The sequence below is a fragment of the Ambystoma mexicanum genome, chromosome 4q (genome assembly GCF_040938575.1).
Source record: "Ambystoma mexicanum isolate Mex_15411 chromosome 4q, UKY_AmexF1_1, whole genome shotgun sequence".
Classification (NCBI taxonomy): Eukaryota; Metazoa; Chordata; class Amphibia; order Caudata; family Ambystomatidae; genus Ambystoma; species Ambystoma mexicanum.
The window spans coordinates 450,131,759-450,157,163 of NC_090928.1; the positions used below are offsets into that span (position 1 = coordinate 450,131,759).

At 48.1% G+C, this 25,405-nt stretch overlaps 1 protein-coding gene across 4 annotated transcripts in view; it reads left to right on the plus strand.

Annotated features, from left to right (window-relative positions):
* PUS10 (pseudouridine synthase 10) overlaps positions 1 to 25,405 on the plus strand; it is a 1,772,971-nt gene that overhangs the window by 1,672,190 nt on the left and 75,376 nt on the right. For all 4 annotated transcript variants that reach the window (XM_069608030.1, XM_069608029.1, XM_069608031.1 and 1 more), the window contains one exon: positions 22,708 to 22,807. In XM_069608030.1, the coding sequence (XP_069464131.1) occupies positions 22,708 to 22,807 (100 nt within the window). The remainder of the gene's footprint in view (positions 1 to 22,707; positions 22,808 to 25,405) is intronic.

Here is a 25,405-nt window from a genome sequence, read left to right on the forward strand (position 1 = left end):
TACAGGTTTCCAGGGGTGGATCCCTTCTATCTGTGTGACCATCCAGCAGCAGACTCGCTGGCGATTTGTGCAGCAAATTCTCAGGAGCACCCTAAAATCTTCCTTAACCTTCCTGCAAATAGAGGGTCAAAGCGGATTAACGCTATGACTAAGAACGTTTTCACCTCCAGGTCTTTGGCTTTGTGTCATGATTCCTGCCCCTCATGTCCCCAGCCCTCCAAGATGTCAGGCTGGAGCCAGGCCACGATCACCTACATGGCCCTCAAGTGCCTCTCATCCCTCCAAAGACCCACTTGGAGTCAGACTTGGCGCTTGTGGCACCAGACTCACTCACTCCCATAGGATAACATTGGGGATTGGACTTGTAGTGCATTGATGGGAACAAGATGGATGCCCCCACATATTTCGGTTCCCAGAAATGCATGTGCAGTCTAGTCTTTTGGGTGTGGTTCAGCCCAGAGACACCTGGGATAGCCAGAGACTATTTAAGCCACGCCCAGGCTGAGAAACATGCTTTGTGTTTTCTGCACCTGCAGCGTGACACTCGCCGTGTTCGGATCGGTCTCCAGTAGGCCTGCATCTTTCTTTTGCGCTCAGCTCCTGCAAGAACAACACCACCGTTAGGAACAGCCTTACCTTGCGGCGCTTCTGCCCATCATTCATCGCTTCTTCTGTTCTGTGGGCATCTTCGGCGGTGTCATTCCCATCCCGGCACGCCGCTTCGTAAGGAAAAGGGAAAAGAACAGAAAAAAGGCATTAGTAAGCATTCAGCAAATCTTCGCTTATTTTTAAAGACTGTACGAGCTTCAAACGCTTACCTGAGTCCCAGCCGCTCTGAGGGAACTCTGTTTCCGGAACTTCTCATCCATCTGCAAGAGGGAAAAAGACACTCTAGGTTAGCGTGGAAACATCTAGAGGCACCGCATACCGTGCTTACTCACCGCATTTCTTCTTCATAACCGGCATCCACGCTGAAAACATCGTGGCACCTAAAAGACACAGAAAAAGAACTTAGTTCAATACAAATACGAAAGGGTCGCATCGCGCTCTCACTCACCTTCAGCGCTACTCATCTCAGCAGCATGTCACCATCCCCGGACGCCGGCCATCATCTAAGGAAGGAAAGGAACGAAGTTACAGAACTGTTCAAAAGACTCATTATACTTACATGTCGGACTCTTTCCAGTGAAGTAACTTAGCAGCAACGAGCCCGCATCAATCAACGCGCCCCTGCGCTGAAAGCAGGACGGAGAGCACACTTTCCAAGAAAACAAGGTGAGCTGTGGATCAAAGGGAAGGGTTGGACGCCGGGGAAGAAGGGGTTCAAGCACACAGAGACAATAGGGAGTTAAACTCTACCAATCCTGTGTTTCAGGCCCAGTCTCCAGTCAAGTAGACTCCAGGGAAGGGTTTGAGGTCGTAAGAGGTCAGAACAGGCTGAGTGACGTCCCCGTGGATACCAGGTGAGCGTTACACTTTGCGGTATGTCGCTGTGGACAACACTCTGGGTCGTCACCAGGCATGGGTCATGGCGCAAAGGTAAGGTGTGCACGCACCTCTGCTTGCTCCCCCTCGTTCCATGTATACATTCCCTTTCTGATCCTACCACTTACCCAGCACCCTGGTGAACTTGACTTTGCAGCTTTCTCTTGCTGCACCAACGCGACACTTTCAATGCCCTCCACCTCCAGTTGACTCTTGCTTCAGCCTCTGCATTTAAGGGCAAACCCTAACCCTCTGTGCCACAACAATCATTCTCGATCTTGGCACTTGTATTCTTGGCACGCCACCTTCTTTCTGGAACTGATCATCTACAGTCTCTAATTCCACCTCAGTAGAATCTTGTAAATCAACACTGTTAATACCGCTTGTAGTTGTCTATGCACTATTTTCCATACCGCACTCCTGCCCTCCATGGCTTTGGGGGATTTACCCGTACTTCATTCATGTTTCCCTCTTCCTCTATTCAAACGCACTGTAAATGTTTGGTCCATTATCTATGCAAGTTCCTGTGTTTGCATTCACTGCTTTAACTTACCTTGATTCCTACTTCTGTATAATTGTGCCATGTACACCTGTTCTGACCCATCTACTGCTCCCCCCCCTCTCTCGCCTTTTGCCTCATTCCCTCTCCCCTCTGGTCATCTCCCTCCCTTTCTCATCTCCATCCTTTAATGTTAATTGTATGTCCACGTCGTGCCCCTGCCTCCAGACCTTCGTGACCTTCCACCCCCTGCTCTGCGCTGACCCTACTCACGCTCTTGAGATGCCCACCCTGTTCTACGCGCTGGGTACCACAAACCCACCCTCTTCTACTTCCCACCCTTCTTCCTACTCCCACTTCCTGCATCTCCCCCTCCTCTGAGGACCTAGACTCTCCCTCGAGGTCTTCCCCTCCTAGCACTTACTCCTATCACCTGTTCCTTGACCGATGATAGTAGCTTGTCTGTCTCCCCTCCTCCCCCTCTGTTCTCCTCTCCCCCTCCCTTGCTTTAATTCTTCCCTGATGAATTTGCTCAGCAGTTGTTCTGTTCCTCCTCACCCCTCTATCCCTCGGCCCCCCCTTCCCAACCCTCCTCTTGTATTCCACCTGCACTGCGTAAATTGTCGTCAGACATAGTAATGTTACTGCTTGCTTTGTTTTCCTTCCCCCTTACCTCCTACCTTACTTGTTATTTTGCACTTGCACTATCAGAAATGTCGTCAGGCCTATTACGATAGTTTTTTTTCACATTCTGTATTGTTTCAAGGACTTTTTACTGAATGTACTGTATTTTCCTTTGCTCCCTCCCTCCTTGAAGCGCTTTGAAACACTTCTGTGTATAGGCGCTATATAAATAAACAATCATATCATATCATATATCATATCATGGCATGTGAAAACTGAATGACTATGTTCTATAGGAAAGTCTTGAGGCAATGAAGGAGGTGGTGGCAGATATGTTTTGATGCCTCAAGGCATATAATTCAGGCTACATTGTTTGGCTTGAGGCATGGGGGGGACATAGGTGATGTTTAGACGCTATTGGATGTTTACACCGTTCTTCTTTTCCACCTGACTCACAGGCACAAATAATGGATATGCTCTTTCTGGCTGATACTCTTTTGGGATAAGGTGGCTCATACACTGGACAAATTCAAAAAGTCTGGGCAGACACCTCGATCTTTGGGTATATCTGACACCCAAAAAAAACATTCTTCTTTTTGCTCAGCAGTATTGGGGCATACCTGCTATGACACGGACGTAGCATTTCAGCAAGTGTTCCTCCTTGAGTCAGTCCTGCAAGAAGCCTTCGAGAGGCTTTGAAGTGATCTTACACAGCCCCTGTGGGGAAGTTAGAATGGAGGACTTTCTTGAGGAATGCAGAGCTATCGAATGCAGTGCTATCACCGGAGACTAGTGGGTACTGTAAATTGTGGAAAAAGGTTGCAGGCTCCACTTCTTGGCTTTACCCCCAGACTGCCCCCTGCTGAAGTGAAAACAGGAACTTCGCCAAATAGATCTGCTCCTGGAATTAGATCAAAAAATTCAAAACGGGTCATTGAAAATATTATCGATGGAGAACACCATACCTGGTTCTACTCCAGATATCTACTAATCGAAAAATGGGAACCAAAATAAATTGAGGCCTATTCTAGACCAATAACGGGAAAGGACATGTTCAAGATGGTGATGTTGTCCCAGGTTTTGTGCGTATTGTGCTATATCAACTGGATGGTTTCTTTGGACCTCCCAGACACTTACTTTCATGTTCCTTTCCTACCAGCGTACGGGAGGTACCTACATTTTGTGGTCAAGTGCCGGTATTGACACTTAAGGGTGTTGCCCTTTGGCCTGAACTCCACTCCTAGGGTCTTCACCAATGTGATGACTGTTGTGGTGTCCCATTTTCATGGCGCACCATTTGAGGCTAGCAAATGTGGAGGTATTCCTCTACCTAGACAATTAGATGGTAAAACGTTCCTGTACGGAGGAGCTGCTATCTAGCCTTAATAAGTCCAATCAGCTGCTCATCGTTCTAGGGTTCTCGTTAATTCACAACACGTCAAATCCAACCCCTACCAGGCAGCTACAGTTCGTGGGGCAACGCTACACACAACACTGTGGGCCTTCCCATTGCGGAAAGTTTTCAGGCCACCATGATGAAAATGGACAACAAGTTCAGGTCAGGGGTAATTCTCAGCTTAGGTGTTTGAGTCTGCTGAGCTTGATGTCCTCTTACAATCTTTGTGTTCTTCAGAAAAGACTTTGCATAAGAACACTCCAGTGGGAACTTAGGTTCAGTTGGATTGAGCTGACTGGGTCACTAGAGAAATAGCTACAAGTAAGTGATAGTATTGGGGGGGCGTGGCAGCCATGGAGTAGGCTGTGTTTCCTGGAGGCTCCCGTACATCCTACATTAATCCGGATGCACCTGGCGTGCAGAATCGAGGAATAAGAATATAAAGCACTGGCGGTCGTCTGAATGCGAGGAGCACGAGCTGGGAGCATGAGAGACTGCGACAGAAAGGTGCCTCAGGAGTTATGGGCGAGCGAAGGATGGCCCGCTCCTAATGCAATGGATACAAAATGGCGGTTGAGACGGGCACTTGCGGAGCGCCTGAGGAGAATAATAGTGACACTGGCGGCTATCGCAGAGCACGGAGCGGTGCATCACCCGGACCATTACAACGTGCCACCGATGGTGCACACGAGTGTGACACACAGTAGCGGGATGCTGCTCTCAGGCAGACAATGGTTGGCATGACGCGGCCCGAGATCCTGTGAGGGCGTGCATCCACGTAAATAAAGACTTGATGCCCAGCAGCCCGGGTGAAGGACCCGACTCGGCGAAAACACAAGCTTGAAGGAGCGGAAGGCCCCTGTGGAGTTGGTATAGCGGTGGGAGCTGGCGTTAATAATAATTGAGCTACAGTGAGGCATTGCAGGGGGCCTTAAAGAGGAGGACCTGGATCGCTTGAACGGCCCCGGAGGCACTGTGCACGTGTGCCGGTGAACACGGTGAAGGGGAGCGAAGCGAGGACAGCGCGCCAATGGTGCCTGCCCGGATGCAAGTAGGGCAAGGGTTCCTAACTCAGGCCGGATGAAGGGACGGACACACGGCGCAGGTACTATATGCCTGGCAGGAAGTAAGCAAGCTGTCAGGGGCCAGTTGAAGAAATTGCTTGGCCATGGATGGGGAACACAGGAACCAGGAATTTCGGTCATCCGCTGCAGACTTTGTACACACGGCAGCAAGTAGTTGAGAGTACAGAGAGCGGTGCACAGCGTAGGAGCTGGACAGGAGTTGGAGGACATATTGCACAAGGTGAGGAGGGGTGGGGGGAATTTCCGAGTGGACATTACAATACACCCATACTTAAAAGGGGCACCCTTGCCACCCCCATTCCTGTGCCCTAATCGCCACGTTGAGAGCCTGGGCCACAGATAGACATCGGGGCTCGGTGAATCCTCACCGCTGGACTGGTGCGCCCTTGCAGGCGCAATGAATAACACAAGGAGATTACACCTGGTGCCGCCTGCAGAGGAACACAGAGGTGATCCTGACAGAGATTGCACGAGATCAGCCCAAACTGGCACATTTGAGCCAGTTGAGGAGTGGAAGGGGCATGAGAGCATAAAGAATGTCATCAAGCAAGCCACACCACTAGTAAGCTCAGGGCACTGGCAGATGTAAAGGAGGCGCCCTGCTAGTGTACATCGCGACCCCACAGGCATAGTCACAGGCCTCACTGTACTGGCGCAGAAGAGGGGAGGCACTCGATTGCTTGCCAGCAGGCACATTGCGGAGGGGCGGACCCCGGACAGTGGAGGGTGTTGAATGAAAAAGCGGCCTACAGAGACATTCCACAGCGCAGAGCAGTGTCTCACGGTCGATATTGGATTGGACAAGTGGCACCATCGCACCAGAGCAACCACCTAATCCTTGATGCCATAACAGATCTGAAAACTAAACTGGAAACAGCCCTGGCGGAGCTACAAGTGGCGCTAGAAACTAAGATTGATACGGTTGGGGTGGACGTTGGCCTATTGCGGCAAGATGTAAGGGCACTGGCTGACAGAACAAGCGGCCTGGAAAGCGCGGTGAAAACTAACATGTGTGCCACTTGGAAGAACGAGCAGAGGGAGCGGAAGGACGGGCGAGACGCAACAACATTCGTATGGTGGTGCTCCCGGAGGAGAAAGAAGGCTCTGACCCAACAAATTACGTGGAGAACATGCTGGTCCAGGAAATAGGCGCGGGTTAGCTCTCCTGAGGGTTTGGAGTGGGAAGGGCGCTTAGAGCACAGGTCAGGAGGCCGCGCCCGGGCGCCACTCCCCGATCTATTATTGCCAAGATTCTGAACTACAGAGACAGGAAAAAGATCCTGGAATTCTTTCGCAAAGGTGGGACGATAAGCAGGACCTCAGCAACGGTCACTGCATGGTGCAGAGGCAACGCTTTAATTACGTGGCAGTGAAACGATGCCTGAGAGCAGCTGGTTACAAATACATGCTCTTATACCCGGCGAAACTGAAGGTCCTACATAAGTGCAGAGCAATTTTTTTAGAGACACCTGAGGAGGGGGTGGAATGGCTAGATGCCCAGGGAAGCCTAGCGGAAGCAGAAGGCCTGAATTGAAGCGGTCAAGATAAGTGAGCCTGCGCTACCAGATTGATAAGTTAGTTTAAGGTAGTGGTACTGGTCTCATAATCAAGGCATGGACTTTTTTTGACTGGAATATATTTAAGAACGACGCCAGATTAAGGTCGCTGTGTGCGGCATACTGTAGCGTAATATCGGGAGTTGTAGGGGTAGTATGGCCTCTCCCCAGTAGGTTGATTAGTAGAGTCATCAGTAAGGTGGAATCCCCCGCTGTGCCCAAGTACTGGCAGTACCAGGAAAAGGGCTAGATGCAGGTTAGCCTGAGATCCAAGGATGGAGCTGGGCACCAGTTGGAGTTGTGGGAGGGGACAGGAAGGGTGGGCAGTTGTGGGGTTGGGGTAGTTTGGGCTGGGTTGGAGGGGGGTGGGCAGGGAGTTGGGAGGTTTGTTGTGGTATTGATAGTAAAGGTACAAGCTTCCACCTAAGTGAAATGGATTGTGATGAGGACGGTAAGGGAAGTAAAGGGCTAGGCAGGATATGGATGAGATGGGGAATCTGAAAATAGTTACCTGGAATGTCAGGGGACTCAATAGTTATTTGAAAAGGAACAAAGTTATGCTGTATATTAAACGATAGATAGTGGGAATCCCTCTATTACAGAAAACCCACCAAACAAAGGAGAAGCAGGATGTTGTGGGTAGGAAATGGAAACGCACCACATTGGGGACGACCGACTCAGCGTACGCCACGGGGGGTTATTACGTGGATTGCACCACATGTCCCATTTAAACTAATGCAATCCACCACAGAGGCAGGCGGTAGAGCGGTACTGATAAAGGGATTTGTAGAGAACAGCGAGGTGAGTATTATAAACATATACGCCCTGAACCAGGACACAGTAGGCTATTTTAGGAACTTATACAGCAAGGTCAGTCCATACATGGGAGGAGCCGTTATATGTGGAGGAGACTTCAATTGCACGTTGGATCCCACCATAGATGGATCTGATGATAAGAGCTTGAAGCCGACCCCAGCGGCTAAGGCCTTACAAACCCTATTGGGGGAATTTCATATGGTGGATGTATGGAGAACGCATCACCCCCGAGACAGGTAGTACTCTCACTAAGCGGCCCCACAAGACCTATATACTCTACTGGACTACGTGTTTGCCACGTCGGAATTAGTAGGTGAGCTAGTGTGCTCAGAATATAGCGCTATAGTCCTCTCGGACCACTCGCCACTGATGGTGGAATGGCAGTACTCGCCACCCAGAGCATGGATCCCAACATGGAGACTTAGAGTGGAGGCATTGAAAGATGCAATCTTTAGAGAAGACTTGAAGGAAATAGTGGAATATTTCGAGATAAATACGGGGGGATGTGAAGTCAGCTGGTACATTATAGGAGGCGTTTAAGGTGGTAGTGCAGGGAGCGGTAATATCCAAATCCAGTGGGCTGCAGGGCGAGATCACTAGAGGGTTGGGCGAAGCAAAGAAGAAATTGGAAGAGCTCATGCGAAAGGTGGAGAACACCCCTGGGGTGTCCGAGTCTATTAGACTGTTGCAACGGGAGTGTGCAGATTACTGGGAGAGATTATGTAATTTGAACTAAAAGAAATACATCGAAAGGCAGCATGCTGGGGGAAATAGGCCGGGTAGGCTGTTAGCCTGGTTGTACAGGAATGAGAATCCTAGGCAGCCGATCAGGGCCATATGGGGCGCAATGGACAAAATCTTGACACTCATAGTGAAGTGAACAAGGGTTTTGCAGAGTTTTATCAGAGATTATATGAGGGCACGGGAGGTGAGACGGAGGCAGACATAATCGAAACATTGGAAGACATAGGCCTTCCCAAACTAGGAGCATCTGACATAGAGAAGTTGGAGGCCCTGATCTCCCTGGAGGAGTTGGAGGCGGTAATACAACTCTTGCCCTCTGGTAAGGCCCCCGGAGCGGACAGACTCCCTAGTGAGTTTTATAAAACATACAAAGCACAACTGCTCCCCCGATGCTTGCAATTGTTAATGAGGCATTAGAGAGGGGAGTGTTGCCGGAGTCTCTAAGGGAAGCGATCATCAACCCACTTCTCAAACCCGCCAAGCATGGATTGTGGGTCATACAGACCACTATCCATGCTTAATCAAGATAGCAAAGCGGTGCTTGCAAATAGGCTGCGCCTGGCCATTGGGGGACTTATACATCACGATCAGGCAGGATATGTCCCGCACAGGCACATATCGGATAACCTAAGGAGACTCCACCATGTAATTGAAAAGACGGAGGAGGACCCACAGGAGGTCGCAATAATATCACTATATGCAGTGAAGGCCTTTTGATTTAGTCAAGTGGCCTTGGCTGATGGCAGCCTTGAGGGGATACAGGATGGGGCCAGTGTACTTGCGATAGGTACAGCTATTGTACAGCGCACCATTGGCACGAGTCCAAGACAGGTGCCATCATCTCTGATCATTGGCAACTCGGCAGGGGTACGAGACAGGGATGCCCATGGTCCCCGATGTTCTTCATTCTGGCACTGGAGCCTCTGGCGATATACCTGAGGCAGCAGTATGGGGAAGTGGGTATCCCTACGAAGGGGGGGTAACACTTGATATCCATGTACGTGGATGATATGCTATTGTACCTGAAGTACCCAGAGGAGAATCTACAGTTTATTTTGGAAGTGATGGATGGGTATGCAGCATTCTCGGGTATAACAGTGAACCCCAGGAAATCGTGTATATTCTCCCTGGGTAGGTACAGAGGAATACCACGAGAGAAGCTACCGGTCCTCCTGAGACAGCGGGAAACTGTGACCTTCAGATACTTGGGGATTTATATATATCACACGGCAGACGTTGAATATATAAGTAACACAGAGAGGGTGGTAAACTAATATTGAATGCTGCATGAGGTTTTGGGCCAAGCTCCCTCTGACCATGATGGGGCGAGTGGCGTTGTTGAAAATGGTGGTGTTGTCGAGGTTATTGCACTTCTTTGGGAACATACCCTACGTCATACCCAGGTGGTTTTTCGTTAAACTCCAGAGCCTGTGCATGGGGTTTATATGGCGCGAAACAAGAAATATAATAACACTGTGGAAACTGCAAAACACATACGATGAGGGGGCATTAGGTTGCCGAACTTTCAGCTATACCTCTTAGCTAGCCAACTACAATATGTGGCAAGGTGATTGTCAGATGACCAGACAACCAAATCCAGGCTATTACAGGCGGAATGCTCCCCGTTCTATCTGAAAGAATGGATTTGGTTGCCAAGACCTCACCAGAAGAGATGCAAGGGGATGTTGGAGGTGGGAGTTCAGATATGGCGAAGAGCGTGCCGGGCTATGGGATGCCCTGCACCATGTTCCCCACAGATACCGTTGGTGGTCCTGGAGGGAGCAGATGTGCAATTACATACAGTAATCCAGAGACTCTGGGAACCAAAGGGTATAGCAACGCCGGGGGATATTTGGCAAGAGGGGGAGGTGTTGGAATTTGACACGCTGGTGGAGGATACCGGGTTGCATCGTGGACAATATATTACTTACACCAGGCTATTGTGGATAGTGAAAGATACGTGGGCAGGTGAAGTGCTGGGCGGTCAGCCCGACATGACCATAGAAACGATGTATGATGTGTCAGAAGGGGGACATGAGGTTTCCAGGATTTATGACCTACTTATGTCCAGGGGTGGTAAAGAGGTACTCCAGCTGAGGCGGGACTGGGAAGAGGAGGCAGGGGAGCCCATGGAAGATGGGTTTTGGGTAAGAGTCCGGCGATATCACAAAAAAGTATCTAGGAACGTGAGATTGCAGCAAATCCAGCTGTATGTCACCCACAGGGCGTACATGACTCCTCGAAGGATTTCGAGATTTAAAGAATGTCGGAACATATCATGTCCTAAATGTGGGGAGGTGAACTCTGGATCGATACACATGTTCTCGGCATGCCCGGAAATAGGAAGGTTTTGGGGGGAGGTAGCCCAGCGCTTGAATAAAAGAGGGTTTAAACTGGATGTGGGTGTGCATGGTTGGAGGGTTTCCCAGACAACATAAAATGAAACATGTGAGTAAATTGAAGGACTTGGCAGGCATACTAGCCAAGCGTAGAATTGCCATGGGCTAGAAAGCTACTCACAAACCGAGGTTGGAAGTGTGATGGCACGATCTCCAGAAATGGGTGGAGGCGGAGACAGTGGCGTGGAGCGAGGTGGTGGGTAGGGAGGGGGATGATCTGGGGGAGACGTTGATGGCTTGGAGACATTTAGTGGCCACTCTGTTTGAACCGACCCAGACTGGAACGGAGGACTCCTCGATAGGTGAGGGCGCAAATACAACCACAGTGGATGTAACAATGGAAGGTGTATAGGTATAAACTAAAGTGAAGGAGGAATGGGTGAGATTAGGAGTATAGAGCAAGAATTGAAAGTACCTTGACGACTGTTTATTATGTGTTTTTTTTAAATTGGTTTTTGGTTGTTTATGTTGTTTAAAATCAATAAAAAATGTCAAAAAAATAAAAAGTAAGTGATAGTTTGGGGCAGGATTTGCGCTAGTGGTACAGTGAGGGGAATGTCATGCTGGGTGAGCCATGGGTGATACTAGTCTTTCACAAGTCATTATGGAAGCTTCCAAGCTGGCCCAGTGGCCCATCTGAGCGATATGCACTTTCTTGTCTCTGGACCCTTCTATTTGAAACTCAGTCCCTCTGTACCTCCACTTTTGTTCGTCTTTCTCGCTGTTTTATGAATAAACAGGACAGATAGTCATGTGTGGCGGGCTAGACTCCACATGAATATCCTAGAGCTGTATAATTGGAGTTTGCAGGACCCCCACCCCATTAAAAGAAATAATAATAATAAAACGACCACAGGGTAAAAATGTACGAGCAATGTGCAAACGAGGAAAGTGGCCTTGTTAAAAATGTACAGCCACTGGAATGCCAAGTGAGTTTTGATCCTGAGATGTTCCCAAGAGAATTGCATTCGGCGATGCCCTGCTGGTTCTGTGAAGTTTCTCAAACAAGAATGCATTCCGTCCAATTCCCCTGCTGCAGACACTCCAGAAGAGAGTTGGGTACAACAGGGGAATAATGATCTTGGTTGCTTTGAGATTAACACAAAGGTTCAGGTATGGAGACCTACAACGGATATGTGCTTTGGAGAAACCTGTTTTTCTGGGTTTGTTGACTCAAGAAGCTGGTGTCGGCTTCGACGTGGATCCAAGCAGCTTTTAGCTGTACGTTTGGCTCCTGCACACCTAAGGTTTTAGTGCCATAGATTGTCTGAGCAGATGCTAGACCTCATGGTGTACCCCAGGAAACAAAGCACCCAGAAGCTTTACTCATGTAGATGGCTATGCTTCCGTAGGTGGTGTTATCAACAGGGAATCAATCCCTACTCAGCTTCAGTGACTAGTTGTTGAACTTGCCATTGTCTCTGGTAAAGGAAAGATGCAGGTGTCCACCTTGCTGCCTGGTACCTGGCTGCCATAGCCACCTTCATGGGGAAGCACGGGCAGCTTTCTTTCTTTTAGATACAGATACCCATTTTAATCTAGATCCTGAAAGGACTGCTAATTCACTCTTTGTCTTACACCCAGGAACAATGGAATCTGAACTGGGTCTTGTTATTGTGGACGGCTCCACCGTTTGTGCATACAGCTTCTACTCTTCTTTCCATTCTCTAATCATGGAAGGCAACAGATGGGCTTTAGAATCTTGACCCTGAGTCCCCTTAGCAGCTATTTAGCAGGGTCAGACAAGTACCGAATTGACAGGCCACTGTTTGTGGCTTTTGGTCATTGGTCCAGGGGGCGGCTGTGACCATGCCGACCATCTTCAATTGGATTGTTGGATGCTTCATGATTTGCTACAAGGCGGTGCACGAGGCTTCTATTGACTGGAATGTGGTACGTTCCATGAGAGATTGTGCTGCAATGACCTCTTTCTTGAGTTGGCCACTAGGTTGACTCTGCATGCTCTTGCCAGCACTACTGCCTGGACTCTGACGCTAAGCCTGAGTCCCTATTTGGAAGGGCTTTAGTGCAGCACATCTTTGTATGAGATCTCTTTCTCCTTGTCCTGGCACCTCTGATGCCCCTTCTTCCTTCATTTTTAATTGCCATTAGTGGGATAATATTTCAAGGATAAGGCATCTTCAGTGGCGATAATATCCATTAGAAGAAATAATTATGTGCCTTACAGGTGGAATTCGTTCTGTGTGACACGTCTCTACTGAAGGGAACTGTTAGGCTTGGTGCAGGCATCCCCACTAATACTATGGGCAAAGGCACTTAACAGAGTGTAAGGGTGTCAAAGAGGGAAGCCGACACAAAGGTGGCATGGTTTTGGTTATAGACTTTCATTTGTGTAAGAAAAATATCCTCACTATCTCTAACTTCTAAGAAGGGGTTCCCTGCCTCAAAACCAATACTAAAGGGTTTGTCAGAATGTCCGTCAAATTAATCTCCACCGTCCTCTGTCAAAACCTACTTCTATCCCTCACACTACAACTGAAAGATAAAGGAGAACGGCTCCCTTCTCCTGATTCTTGGATAATGTTGAAACGATTGTCCTCTTGCAACTAAATTTCCAGGGGGAATGACTCCCTTCCCCTGGCTTGTGGGTTTTACCCGGTCTTTATATAATGTCACGTCCAGGAGAATGGCTCCCTTCTCCTGCTGTGGATTTGTATAATTTCCAGTTAAACCAGGGGGAATGCCTCCCTTTCCCTGGTGTCTCCTGCTCAACTCTCAGTTCAGAACCAAGAGAATGCCTCCCTTCTCTTGATATGGTTTGGCACACATAACAACAAGGCCAGGGAGAATGATGTTCTTCCCCTGCCGTCTTTAATACAACTCCTGGTACGATACCAGGAGAATACCTCCCTTCTCCTGATACTGATTGGCATAGTTTAACACAAGGTCAGGTGGAATGACTCCCGACCCTGGCATCTTTATCAAAGCTCCTGATTTGTTACCAGAAGAATGATTTCCTTCTCCTGGTATTGCTTGGTAAAGTTATTTCTCACTGCTTTTAGCTTGATGTCCACTTTGTCACTCTGGTTTGATTTTAGCAAAATCCCAAATCTTGTTGCGGTCCCAGACCCTTCTCTGCTGTTGGTCAGTGGTTTTCTCTTTCTCATTGTGACGAGGAGGATTTCCTCTGCTTTCGGTATCTGTTTTTATGTCCCAGACCCTTGTCTGGTGGTGAGTGGTTTTCCCTTTCCCACTGTGATGAGGGAGATTTCCCTGATGCTTTCAGAATCTGCTTTTGGGTCCCTGACCCTTCTGGCACTCTTGTTAGGGTCCCCGACCCTTCTCTGGTGATCAGTGGGTTTCTGTCTCCCACTGACGCGAGGAAGATGGTGTTGGAGGGACGACTGACACTGGCTAGACCGAGTAACTGGTTCAGTCTCACTGGGTTGAGGGAAAGCAGTTTGAGCATCTTTCCAGTTCTCTTCCGTGCCCCCTCTGGATCTCCCCTAGCGCTTCTTACCTTCTCGGGGCTTTAGGTACATCTCTGGGGCTTCCTGAGACTGGGATCGGCTCCCTTGGCTCTTCAGGCTTCTCACTGTCAGGATTTGCAGCGTGGCATCTTCCTACACAGCTCAGCTTACTTCCTTTTCTTGGTTGTGTACTTGGAGCTGCACCGACATAAATGGCAGACAACTCCCAAAGCTGCTCACCATCATTCTTCGCGTCCCTCTCCTGCTGATCCGCCAGCTGGATTCAAATCTCCCATGTCAGAGAGTGACTGCACCTACTTCCTCTCACGGCTACACTTGACTCCGCGGCTGGGCTTGCCACATCTGATTGTCCTTTGTTTTTGTTGGAGCCCAGTTGCATGTAACATATCACATATTTCGGTTTCCATAAATACATGATTTTACATTTTAACATATACATGGATTATAGATCGCAATCATCAGAGTGTACCTGGGGCTCTTTGTGGTGTTCGGCCATTTAGGTGCGAAACGGGGCCCATATGTCTTTGGGTCTGCTCGTGGGAAAGACAATAGTAATAAAGCCCTCCTCCCACTCATTGATATAAGTCAGGTCTTTAAGCCATTATTGTAAGGTGGGAGCAATCTTAGCTTTCCAGCATCTGAACGATGTTTCGTTTTGCCACTGCATAGGCCACATTAAATATCCTTTGTGTCTTGATGGGTACCTTCCCGATATCGCTGAGTAGGTATTTCAGTGGTGTGGGAGGGATGGGAATGTTTAGTATGTCAGTCGGTGTTTGCCATCCCTACCCAGAACTCGAGAATATCTGGGCATGCCCAGTACGTAGTCGGCCACACCAGCATGGCATTTGGGGCAGCTAGCCAATTGACCAGGGTAAAATCTCGCCATTTTTGTGGTGGTAAAGTGTAGATGATTTAGGATCTTGAATTATATTAGCCTCAAATTTGCTTGGAGAGACACTGTTTTGGTAAATTGGCAGTGTCAGGCCCATTGTGTATCGTCCAATGTTATGCCCAGGTCTCTTTCCCATACAGCCTTCATTTTGTTATGTTTGGGGGTATGGGTCTGTATGATTCAATATAATTTAGAGGTGCCGCAACTAACCCCAGATGGTGTCATGGCAGCCTGCATGAATGGATGAACTATCGGTTCAGTCGGGAAAGAGGGCCACATATGGCAGAATGCTGCTCTCATCCGGTAGTATTGCAGTGCCTTAGAGGGACCTTGCCCCACTTTGGCTAGGACGTCAGCTAGTGGTACGAATGTTCCACCAGGGAACATGTCCCTCAGTGTTAGCTGTCCTTCGGAATCCCATGCTCTCCATAATGCTGGGTCATACATACGGGACATACTGGGATAGTGCCATAAGGGGGATGTGCTGCAATAAGAGATAGTGATATCATCCCTCTTTTTTTTTTATAACTCTGTTTCTTGAGATTAAACACAACATAAAAAACAAACATGAATCATAGGCATACATAAGATGAAGGCAGCATGGCATTAACAGCTAGAAGGGCCCCATGGGGCCTAGGACCGTAAGACATTTATGAGACAAGGCAGCTAACTAATGCTAACAGTGATACTGATCTACTCCCACCAGTGGATTTCAGTGAGCATCAAGCCATTTACCCCATATTTTTTTTAATTTGCGGGGGCAGCCCCGTGCGTTATAGATCCGGCGCTCTGAAGCTGCGCACCTGTCCAGCTCGTTACTCCAGCGGTTCAGGCACAGTGGGTTGGCAGAGCCCCATTTAGCCGCAATAATCCTTTTGCCTGCCCCCAACGCAATCGCCAGAAACATTTTTTCATATTTTGACAGGTCTACTTCACCCCAGATGCCTAAGAGTACCATTTTGGGATCCCTAGGGATTGGCGGTGCCAGGGCAGCAGAGATCGTGTTAATACAGTTCTCCCAGAAGTCCTGTAACACCCGACAGTCCAATATCATATGGTAGAAGGTGGCAGGCTCAGTTTTGCATCAAACGCATGTCCCGTCTTCTAGCCCCCCCCCATCTGGCCATTGCAGTACGTGAGTGGTATGAGTGGTGAAGGATTCTCAATTGTATTAGTCTGAGCTTAGATTCTATACCAATTTCTCTGGGGAACATTAATGCATCAACCCAGTCTTCAGGTACCAGTTGACCTACATCTCTTTCCCACTTAGCTTTTAGCCCATCTAGCTGTGTAGCCCTGAAGGAGTTAAGGGCCCGATAGAGAGTGGAGGTGACCTTAGAGGAGATGCGTTGCGGGAGGATATTGGTCTTGATGGGAGAGCAGGGGGGTATGTTTATCGTGTCAGGGAATTGGGTGTGGATGGCGTGGGCCAGCTGCACATGTCGAAACCGGTCCATGGGTGTCAGGTCGAATTGCTCTTGTATGGTCTCAAAATCCAGGAGGCAACCCCCTTGTATCGCATGCGCTAGTGTGTGTATCCCTTTTGCGCGCCAGTGACCAAAAGAGCCCATTTTCACTATTTCCAGGAGGAGCGCGTTGTGCCATATGGGTTGTGATAGTGTTGGCTTTCCTTTCCAGCCGATTAGTTTGTGTGCATCCCGCCAGGCGCGACGAATATGGTGGGTCATTTTGGGCAGCGTCGGGAGCTAGTTGTGGGTGGCGTACAAGATCTGCAGCGGGGTTTACGGGGCCATGATCTCCAGTTCAATACGGATGTGTGGTAGTGTGGGGTCTGCGTGTATCCAGTCGTTTACTACCCCTATCTGTGTCGCAAGGTAATAGGTGCGTATGCAGGGTAAACCGATGCCTCCCTCCCATACTGATCTCTGGAGCGTGTCAAGGGCGATCCTGGATTGTTTCCCACCCCATAGCAGCGTGCGTACGTTTTTGTCAATGAGTGCAAAGGTTTCTCGGGGGATGAGGAATGGGGCATTCTGGAGAACATACAACAGTCTGGGGAGGGTCATCATCTTGAATAGCGCGGCTCTACCCATTAGCGATAGGGGGAGTGATTGCCAGTGGGGAGTGTCTCTGTTGAACCGCTCAATTACTCGTTGTAGATTAAGTTGAAGGAACCCTTCGAGTGTCGGGTCAAGCCGTATACCCAGGTATTTAAATACCTTAAAAGAGACATGGTATGGGCAGGTCTCCGGGATCGCAGACTCGCCACCCTGAATCGGGAAGAAAATGGTTTTGGTTTCATTGACCTTTAGGCCCGCAAAGCTCTGATATTCCCTAAGAATGAGGGAGACAGCCGGGCATGAAGTGCTCGGGGTACTGAGGTATATGAGGAGGTCATCCGCGTAGAGCGATAGGCGGTCCTCTCCCCCTCCCGGCCAACCGAAACCTGTCCAGTTGGTATTAGCTCAAAGCTCAATTGCAAGTGGTTCGATGGCCAGGAGGAAGAGAAGTGGGGACAGCGGGCATCCCTGCCTCGTACCTCGACACAAGGGAAATGATTTAGAGGACCTGCCGTTCACCCTCACCGTGGCCTCCGGGGATGCAGAGAGAAGTTTAACCCATGATATAAATGTTTGCCCCAGGTTCATTCTAGCCATGATCGCCCACAGAGCATCCCAACCCACAGAGTCGAATGCCTTTTCAAAGTCCACCCCCAGGAGGGCTAGTGGGGCTGGCATTTCTTTGGCTCTACTCAGCGCCAATTGGACTCTGCGTAAGTTCATGCGAGTGGATTTATTGGGCATGAATCCACATTGGTCTGGGTGGACGAGGGTCTCTATCACCTGCACTAGTCTGTTGGCAAGTGTTCTGGCGAGGACCTTGGCTTCGCCGTTGATCAGGGATATGGGACGATAGGAGGCACATTCCTCCGGGGGGTTACCAGGCTTGTGTATGACTACTATGCATGCCTTCCTGAGGTCTGGGGGGAGTGCTCCTAGTTCTTTGCTGCGTAGGAACATGCGGTGCATGTGGGTAGATAGTGTGCCACCGAGGTATTTCCATGTTTCTGTTGGGAACCCATTGGGACCCGGAGTTTTCCCGGGTTGTAGATGTGCAAACGCCTCTTGCACCTCTGTGTCAGTGATTTCAGCGTTCAGGAGATCCGATTGGCGCTGTGAGAGTTTCGGGATCTCAATCTGGTCAAGGTAGCATGAGGGCTCAACTGGCAAGCTCCCGGTGGGTGGGGTATAGAGATTTTTGTAGTAGGCGGCAAATGCTTCAACAATGTCAGAGTCATCTGTCAGCAGTGTTCCATCCGGAGATTTAATGGCCCGTACGTGTCCCCTGCTTTGTTTGCATCTCTCTAACCAGGCCAGGGTCTTATTTGCTTTGTCGCCCCGTTCATAAATTTGGCTCCGGACTAGTTGATGGGCTGTTCATGCATTATCTAGAGACAGGTTGCTAAGGATATCAACCCTCTTGAATATTCTGGACCAAGCCTTTACAGTACTTCCCAGCGGATCAATAGATGTGCCGTCGCTGTAGGATTTTGCAAATGTTTCTGATCGGAGATCGGTGGGGGAGGCAGCGTAGTTTTCGACACAGAGATATGCATGGTTCTTTGTGTCAGCAAACCAGTATCCTGCAAATTGGGCTTGCGCTGCATTGTAATAGAGTTCGAAATCTGGTGCTGAGAGGCCTCCAGTGTCGCACTGCTTGGCCATTTTCGCCCAGCTCATTCTGTTTGCACCATTATTCTAGACAAATGCCAACACCATTGATCGCAGTCAGTATTGCCCACATGTGAGCCGATCCGCAGGTAAGGGGTATAATTTCAGATTCTGAAGCGTTGACCTTGTATCCCGAGTACCTGGAGAATTTGTTTGTCTTACATGATGGGGGCAAGGTTGATCTCGGGGTCTCTGATGTATAATAGGGTATCATCAGCGTAAAGTATTATGAGTTGGGGAGTGTTTTTGTCATATCATTGCCGCCATGAATTCAATAGTGAGGGTGAATATAAGGGAAGAGAGTGGGCATCCCTGCTGTGTGCCTCTACGAAGGGGTAACCTGGGCGAGAGGGTGTGATTTGTTCTGACTATGGCGCATGGGTTGTTGTACAGTAGTTGAATGTAGCTCAGGAATTGGGGCCCAAACCGACCAAGGATAACAAACATACAGATCCAGGACACCAAATCAAACAATTTCTCAGCATCAAGTGAGGCTGCGATTACTTTGGCCTTGGGGTCTAGTTGGGAGATGATGGCGAATGGCCTGCCTAAGTTCAGGGAAGTGGATTTGGAAGGGATAAATCCCAACTGATCAGGATGCATCAGGTGATTCATATGGAGAACTAGACTATTTGCTATGGCCTTGGCATACATTTTTGTGTCCAAATTGATTAGCGAGAGCGGTAGGTAGGATGAGGCCTCCTGCTGGGGTTTGATAGGTTTGAGCAAAACTGAGATGACTGCCTCCCTTAATGACGGGGGGAAGGGGAGTGTCCCAGCAACGATGGCCTCTTCCCATAGTGCAAGATGTTTAGGGGCAAGTTCTGGTAAGTAACTTATGTAGAGATCAATACGGAGGCTGTCCGGGCCCGCGGACTTCCTAGCTGCAAGATCTTTGATTGCTTGCCCTATCTCTTCAATGGTCAAACAGGATTCCATTACAGCACATGCCTTGGGAGAAAGCCTGGGGAGTGGGGCCGAATCAATGTATCCGGTGAGATCACTATCCGAAAAAGTGTCGGCATAAGCATACAATGTTGAGTACAATTCTGTGAATACTTTAATTGCATTTTCCTCCACACGTCTCCCCTCCTCTCCCGCACATACTGGTAATTGGTTGCATATTGTTTTTGGATTTAACCAGTATAGCTAGAGATCTGCTGGCTTTGTCCCCTTCCCCATATGTCCTGGCACTTGCAGGAGCAGTGACGTACAGGATCTCATGATCTGCTAGTCTGTGGAATTCATCCAATTGGGCATGAAGTAGGGCAAGTGTTGTCTCTTTTGGTGATAGGGCAAATGTGTTCTCTAATGTCTAGTTGGGTCTCGGTCCGCTGTAGTTCCTAGACTATGATTCTTAGGGAGCCGTGTGTTAGGGTTAATGTGTGGCCTCTTAACCAGACCTTGAGGGATTCCCATACCACGGACAGGGTCCTCACCCATCCCTCATTACGATTGAAAAATTCCAGTATCTCCACTCGTAGTGGGTCGAGTACTGTGGTGTCAAGCAGTAGAGCGGGGGAATCCGCCACAGGCTGGGGTCTTGCCGAGTCGTTTTCGATCTCAAGTAGTACTGGGGAGTGGTCTGAGATGGTGTGAGGGAATAAGGAGCAGTCCGTTGTGAATGGGACACAGTCTGGGGAGTATAACCAGTAGTCTATGCTTGAACCAGTCCTGGACTGAGGAGTAGAAGGTATATTCCTCTAATCGTGGGTGTATATCCCTACAGGCATCAATAAGGGGTAGGTGATTCATGCACTGAAGGATAGTATGCGCTACCCTGGTGTGCGACCCGGGGGTCCTAGAGGTTCTGTCCATCAGCGGATTAAGTATAGTGTTGAAGTCCCCACCCCACAGTACCCTAGCCTTGTCCAATAGGGATATTAGTTTGACTATCTTGAGGTAAAAGTTGTGGTCATCGATGTTCAGGCCATACGTATTGATGAAGACATAGGATCTCCCCTCATATTCCCCCAGATAATAACATACCTACCCAGTTGATCAACAGTTGATTTAGACACCTGGAAGCCTAGGGCATGATGGATAAGAGTAATAGCCCTTTTTGACTGTGATGAGTTGTCCGTACCAATTCTTTGAGGTCCCCAGCAACAGGCAAATGAGTCAACCACTTTGGCTAGGGCATGGGTCACTTGTAGCATTAGGATCTGTATGTTATGCCTTTTGACGTAGGATTATATTTTCTGTGCCTCAGTTTGCTCAGACCCCGAAAGTTCCAGGTGAGAAGTCGGGTGATCGGGCCTAGCCATTACACCTTGCAAATCCCATCATGCTCAGTAGATCCATGCAAGCACCTAAAAAGTGTAGTTTCCAAAGACCGACCGTCGTTTTTTATATTTTTCATCTAGCTTGGTGTTTACTGCAGCAAACCTGGCTTGCATTGCGGCCATATAAGGCTCCATATTAGTGCCAGTGGTAGTCTTTGCGCTCAGGGGTGAGGGTCTTGAGAGCAGTCCTCATCTTGCATATAATGTTGGTAAAAGGGTCCATGGGGCCCTTTTTCCCACCTTTTGGGCCTTCATGGGTCATATTTCAGCGATAGGGTATTCAGTTGTAGCGCTCTGGCATATGAGGAGAATGTGCACATATTTATGGGGTTTGTCTCAGCCCCTTGTGTCTATAGCCTGTGGCAGCAGTTCAAAGCTTGCGGGCCCTGGAGCAAGCCCCTGACACTTGTTATTATTGCACTTCAGGGCAAGGAATGGTGCCACATACCTTCTCTGCGTTCTCCCCAGTAGGCGGATACCGACGATTCCTCCTGATTGCTCGCCGGAGGAGGGCAAAGGTGGGACCAGGTGCCGTATATTCAGGCTGCTCCATCGATTCCCCAGAGAGTCCCGTTCCAGTTGGGGGCTATCCAGCAGCAGTCCCCTGTTTACTTGGTCTCAGTGCAGCGCGTACTTCCGCTGCCGCCCGGTGTCAGCCACTTCTCCCAAGCATGCAGTGCTCACACGGCTGCTGCGTGGGAAGCAGTTCGGAACGGATTTCACTGCATTCCGGGGGACTATGCTTGTCCAGAGCTGGGCAAATAGGAGCAGCAGTGTTCCGTCGCCCGTCAGTGTCAAGGTTTCCAAGTTTTTCGGTCCTTAACTTGCAGGATTTGGTCATTGGGATCTTGGGTGGTGCGGAGCTCGAAGGTTAAGTTGCCTTTCTAGTTGGTGCACAACAGCGCCCCATCTGATTGTCCTTTGTTGCTTTTTATCCTTTGTTGATCTTTGTCACTTGTGTGTTTCCTCATCCTAGTACTTTGGGCTTTATTTCTTCCTAAATTACAATAACACATAAGTTTGCCTTCAATGTAATGGTTCTAAACATTTAGGGAGGGTTATGGAATGTCGGGGAGTGATGACATTCAATAGGCTGTACCCCAGGTGATCGTCTTTGTCCCTAGAGGGTGAACTTATATTAAACCACCCCTAGGGGGACTATTGTGTAGTGGGCACACCTCCCTAAACCGCATGGGAAAGGGCTCCACCTTGGGGGTTTAGGACCCCCCTTGGAGGAAGACACCCCTGCCTTTGTGAATTCTCACAGTGGGGAATGTGTTCTTTTTTTACACATCTCTTTCTGAAGCCCGGCCAACAAGCTTTTTGTGCCACGAGAAATTCTCTTTTCTGAATCTGCATGCCTCCTGGTGATTATTTCAATAGGGCTAACTTCCTGAGTATACCTATGCATGTACGTGATTTCATATAGTGCAAGCTCAGCTAGAAAGCAACAGTGCACTTTACAGTAAATGATAGGATACATAGTAAACGAGAGGGAAGGGAAGTGAGTGTCGTTGCATTTCATATTGTGGGTCATTTTTTCATTACCTTATCTTTTGAGGCATCTGCAGTTTGTTTTATCGATCATAATGTCAGTTGTTGTCACTTTCTTAAATATTTGGTCAAAATAGATATTCATTTCTATGTCTTTAGATAAGTACCTCGTCATTCTATTTTAGCCTTTGCTTATTTAATGTCAGGAGTGATGCACCACTATACCATATTGCTAAGATAGTGTGCAGAACTTGTAAAATATGTTTTTCCTAAACTAAAACCAAGATACATTAAGGAATTTGTGCATGGAGACTTTGGACGGACACAGCCAAACATAGGATCTTTAATGAAGACCACTGCTGACATTCTACAGCTAGATGTGGAGGTGAGTGATTCTGAGTGTTGTCATTTGCATGCCGTTTTTGAAGGTAGTTCTATGTTATCACTAAATGTGTCTTTGTACATGTACAGTTGCTTATCATCATCCCTTAACTGTATCGTTTCCACAAATAATTTGTACATCAATAATGTTTAGCAATAGGGCATTCAACATCCCCAAAAGTAAAAGGAGTTGCAGGCAGCTTCACTTGCTGCCATTTTGGACGTGAGTAGAACATAAATGTCTCTATAAAGCAGTGCTTAACATCAGTTTGCAGTTTCATGAACTTTAAACATGCTTGTGTCAAGTAATTTGAAGAAAGATGTGTGCCTGTATAGTTTAGTCTCTCAGTGAAGAGAGTTTTCTATGGCATAAAGGGAGCCGTATTATATATTTACTATAGACAATGCCCTATAACTTTATTCAGTAACCACTCATCAAATGGAAATCCTTCGATTCGCGATTTATATACAGCAGGTTTTTCTAACATTTTCACAAGTAATTAATTGCTGCTTATATTTAACCTTTAATCTAGTAAGGATTCCTTGGAGTTGCATATATTTTGTTTCATTGAAACCTGCAGTCAATAGTTTTTGGAAACAAAATTCATATTCTAAGGGCCCACCACTCTGTGGTCACAACATTTTGGGTGATTCAATGAAATGAACTAAAGCATCATATATTGAGGCCAGAGAATCATGTACGCTAACCCCACCACTATATACATTCTCAGGATTCCTAGTTTAATTTTTCCCAAGCCTAGGTCAACCAAAATGTACTGTACCTTGTATTTTATACCTTGTGGAGTACTGAATCTTTCAGGGTTTTTATGTGGATGAAGTATTTAAACTCTATGGGCCTTTTATTTCTGTGTCTTTCCTCTGCAGCCAGTACATTCGTTTCTATTGTTGTTTATCTTGGCAAGTGCCCAGTCACCGCACTGTGGTCTTCGGGCACTAAGCCCAGAGAAATAAAATAACCAAACACAGGAGAGAAAGATCCAGAGCGACCAATATCAGCTACGGGAGAAGGAATTAGCGAGACGAAAGAGTGGAAGTACGTGCAACCAAATGTTTGAGAGAAGAGCCATGATTTAAGCTTATGCATAAAATAGAGAGAAAGAAAAACAGAGGACGGTCCAATGGGAGTGAGTTCCAAGTAGGTCCAGAGTAGGGAACATCACCCTTGGGAGCAATATGAAATGTAGGGCCCTCCATTAGTCTTAGAAATGAGAAGGGGGGATATTTGGTTAGAGCATAAGGAATAATTCACGTTCTGAGAAATGAAGGCATAGAGCCATTAAGACAATGGTAAATAATACACATCATTTAAAAAATAATAAGCCGCTTAATCAATAGTTACTGCAACTTGGTGAGGAAATGATAAACATGAGCACAAAGATGAAGACCCAAAAGCATAATAACCCCTGTGCCGCTGCCTCTGGAGCCCGGGACTCGCATAGCATTAAGTGAAGAAATGAAGGAGGGCGAGGCGCGCACTCCAGGTCCTGGTCAATTAAACCTGTTGCAAAAAATATGTATCTGGGTTAAATCCCAAAATGGACAAGTGTTCACCAGGGTTAAATTCCATCTGCTGCAAATCCCAAAGATGAACAAGTATTAACAGGGTTAGATCCCTTCTGCTGCAATTCAGTTGCTCAGTATTAACAGGGTTAGATCCCATCAGCTGCAGTTCTATTTTCTGTAGTTCTCCTCCAAGCGCTTTCCTATCTCAAATAATCATCAGGGAGGCTGTGTTTCTTTAACAGGTGTTACTGATTAGACTCAAAGGATTCTGGTAGCTGTAGTGAAAACGTTTTTTCAGTTCAGGTGACCAGGAACTGACAACCTTCCAAAAGTACAAGTCCTTCCCAAGTTTGGGGGAGGGGAGAGAACCATCTTTATGATTCTCTAAAGTGGGGAACAGTAACCCCGGTGCCGCTGCCTCTGGAGCCCATGACTCCCATCGCATTAAGTGAAAAAATGAAGGAGGGCGAGGCGCGCACTCCAGGTCCTGGTCAATTAAACATTTTGCAAAAAATATATATCTAGGTTAAATCCCAAAATGGACAAGTATTCACCAGGGTTAAATCCCATCTGCTGCAAATCCAGTGCGGTGACTGGGCACTTGCCAAGATAAACAAATGCAGAGGGATTGAACATACCAGCAACCTGGGTCTTATTAGTTTCTGTGAGAGACAGCTGGTTGTGAGTAAAGAAACATACCTGGTTCCTCGCTCTTGGAGCCCTTTTGTCTAAAAGGGCTTTCACTTTTTCTCAGTTGGGTAAGGTGTCCCTAGCAGTCCTGCATAGAACTGTCCCCTGGCCTCTGTTTGGACCAAGGGAGGGTGACCAGGGCACTCTGCCCATACCTCCCTGGGCTTGTCACCCACTCGGTCAGGGAGGCACTGGGCCCATGTGCCACCCACCCTGTTGATCCCCAAGACCAGGCAGGGGGCTTTGTTACAGTCTCCACAATTCCACTTGTTTCATCTGCATCTTCCGCACAACACCTTTCATTTCCCTCTTTTCCTCTTCGAAATGGGCAATTGATGCTTTGACGGCCCATTTGAATTTTAAATTGTTTAAATGTGGGTTCCCTTCT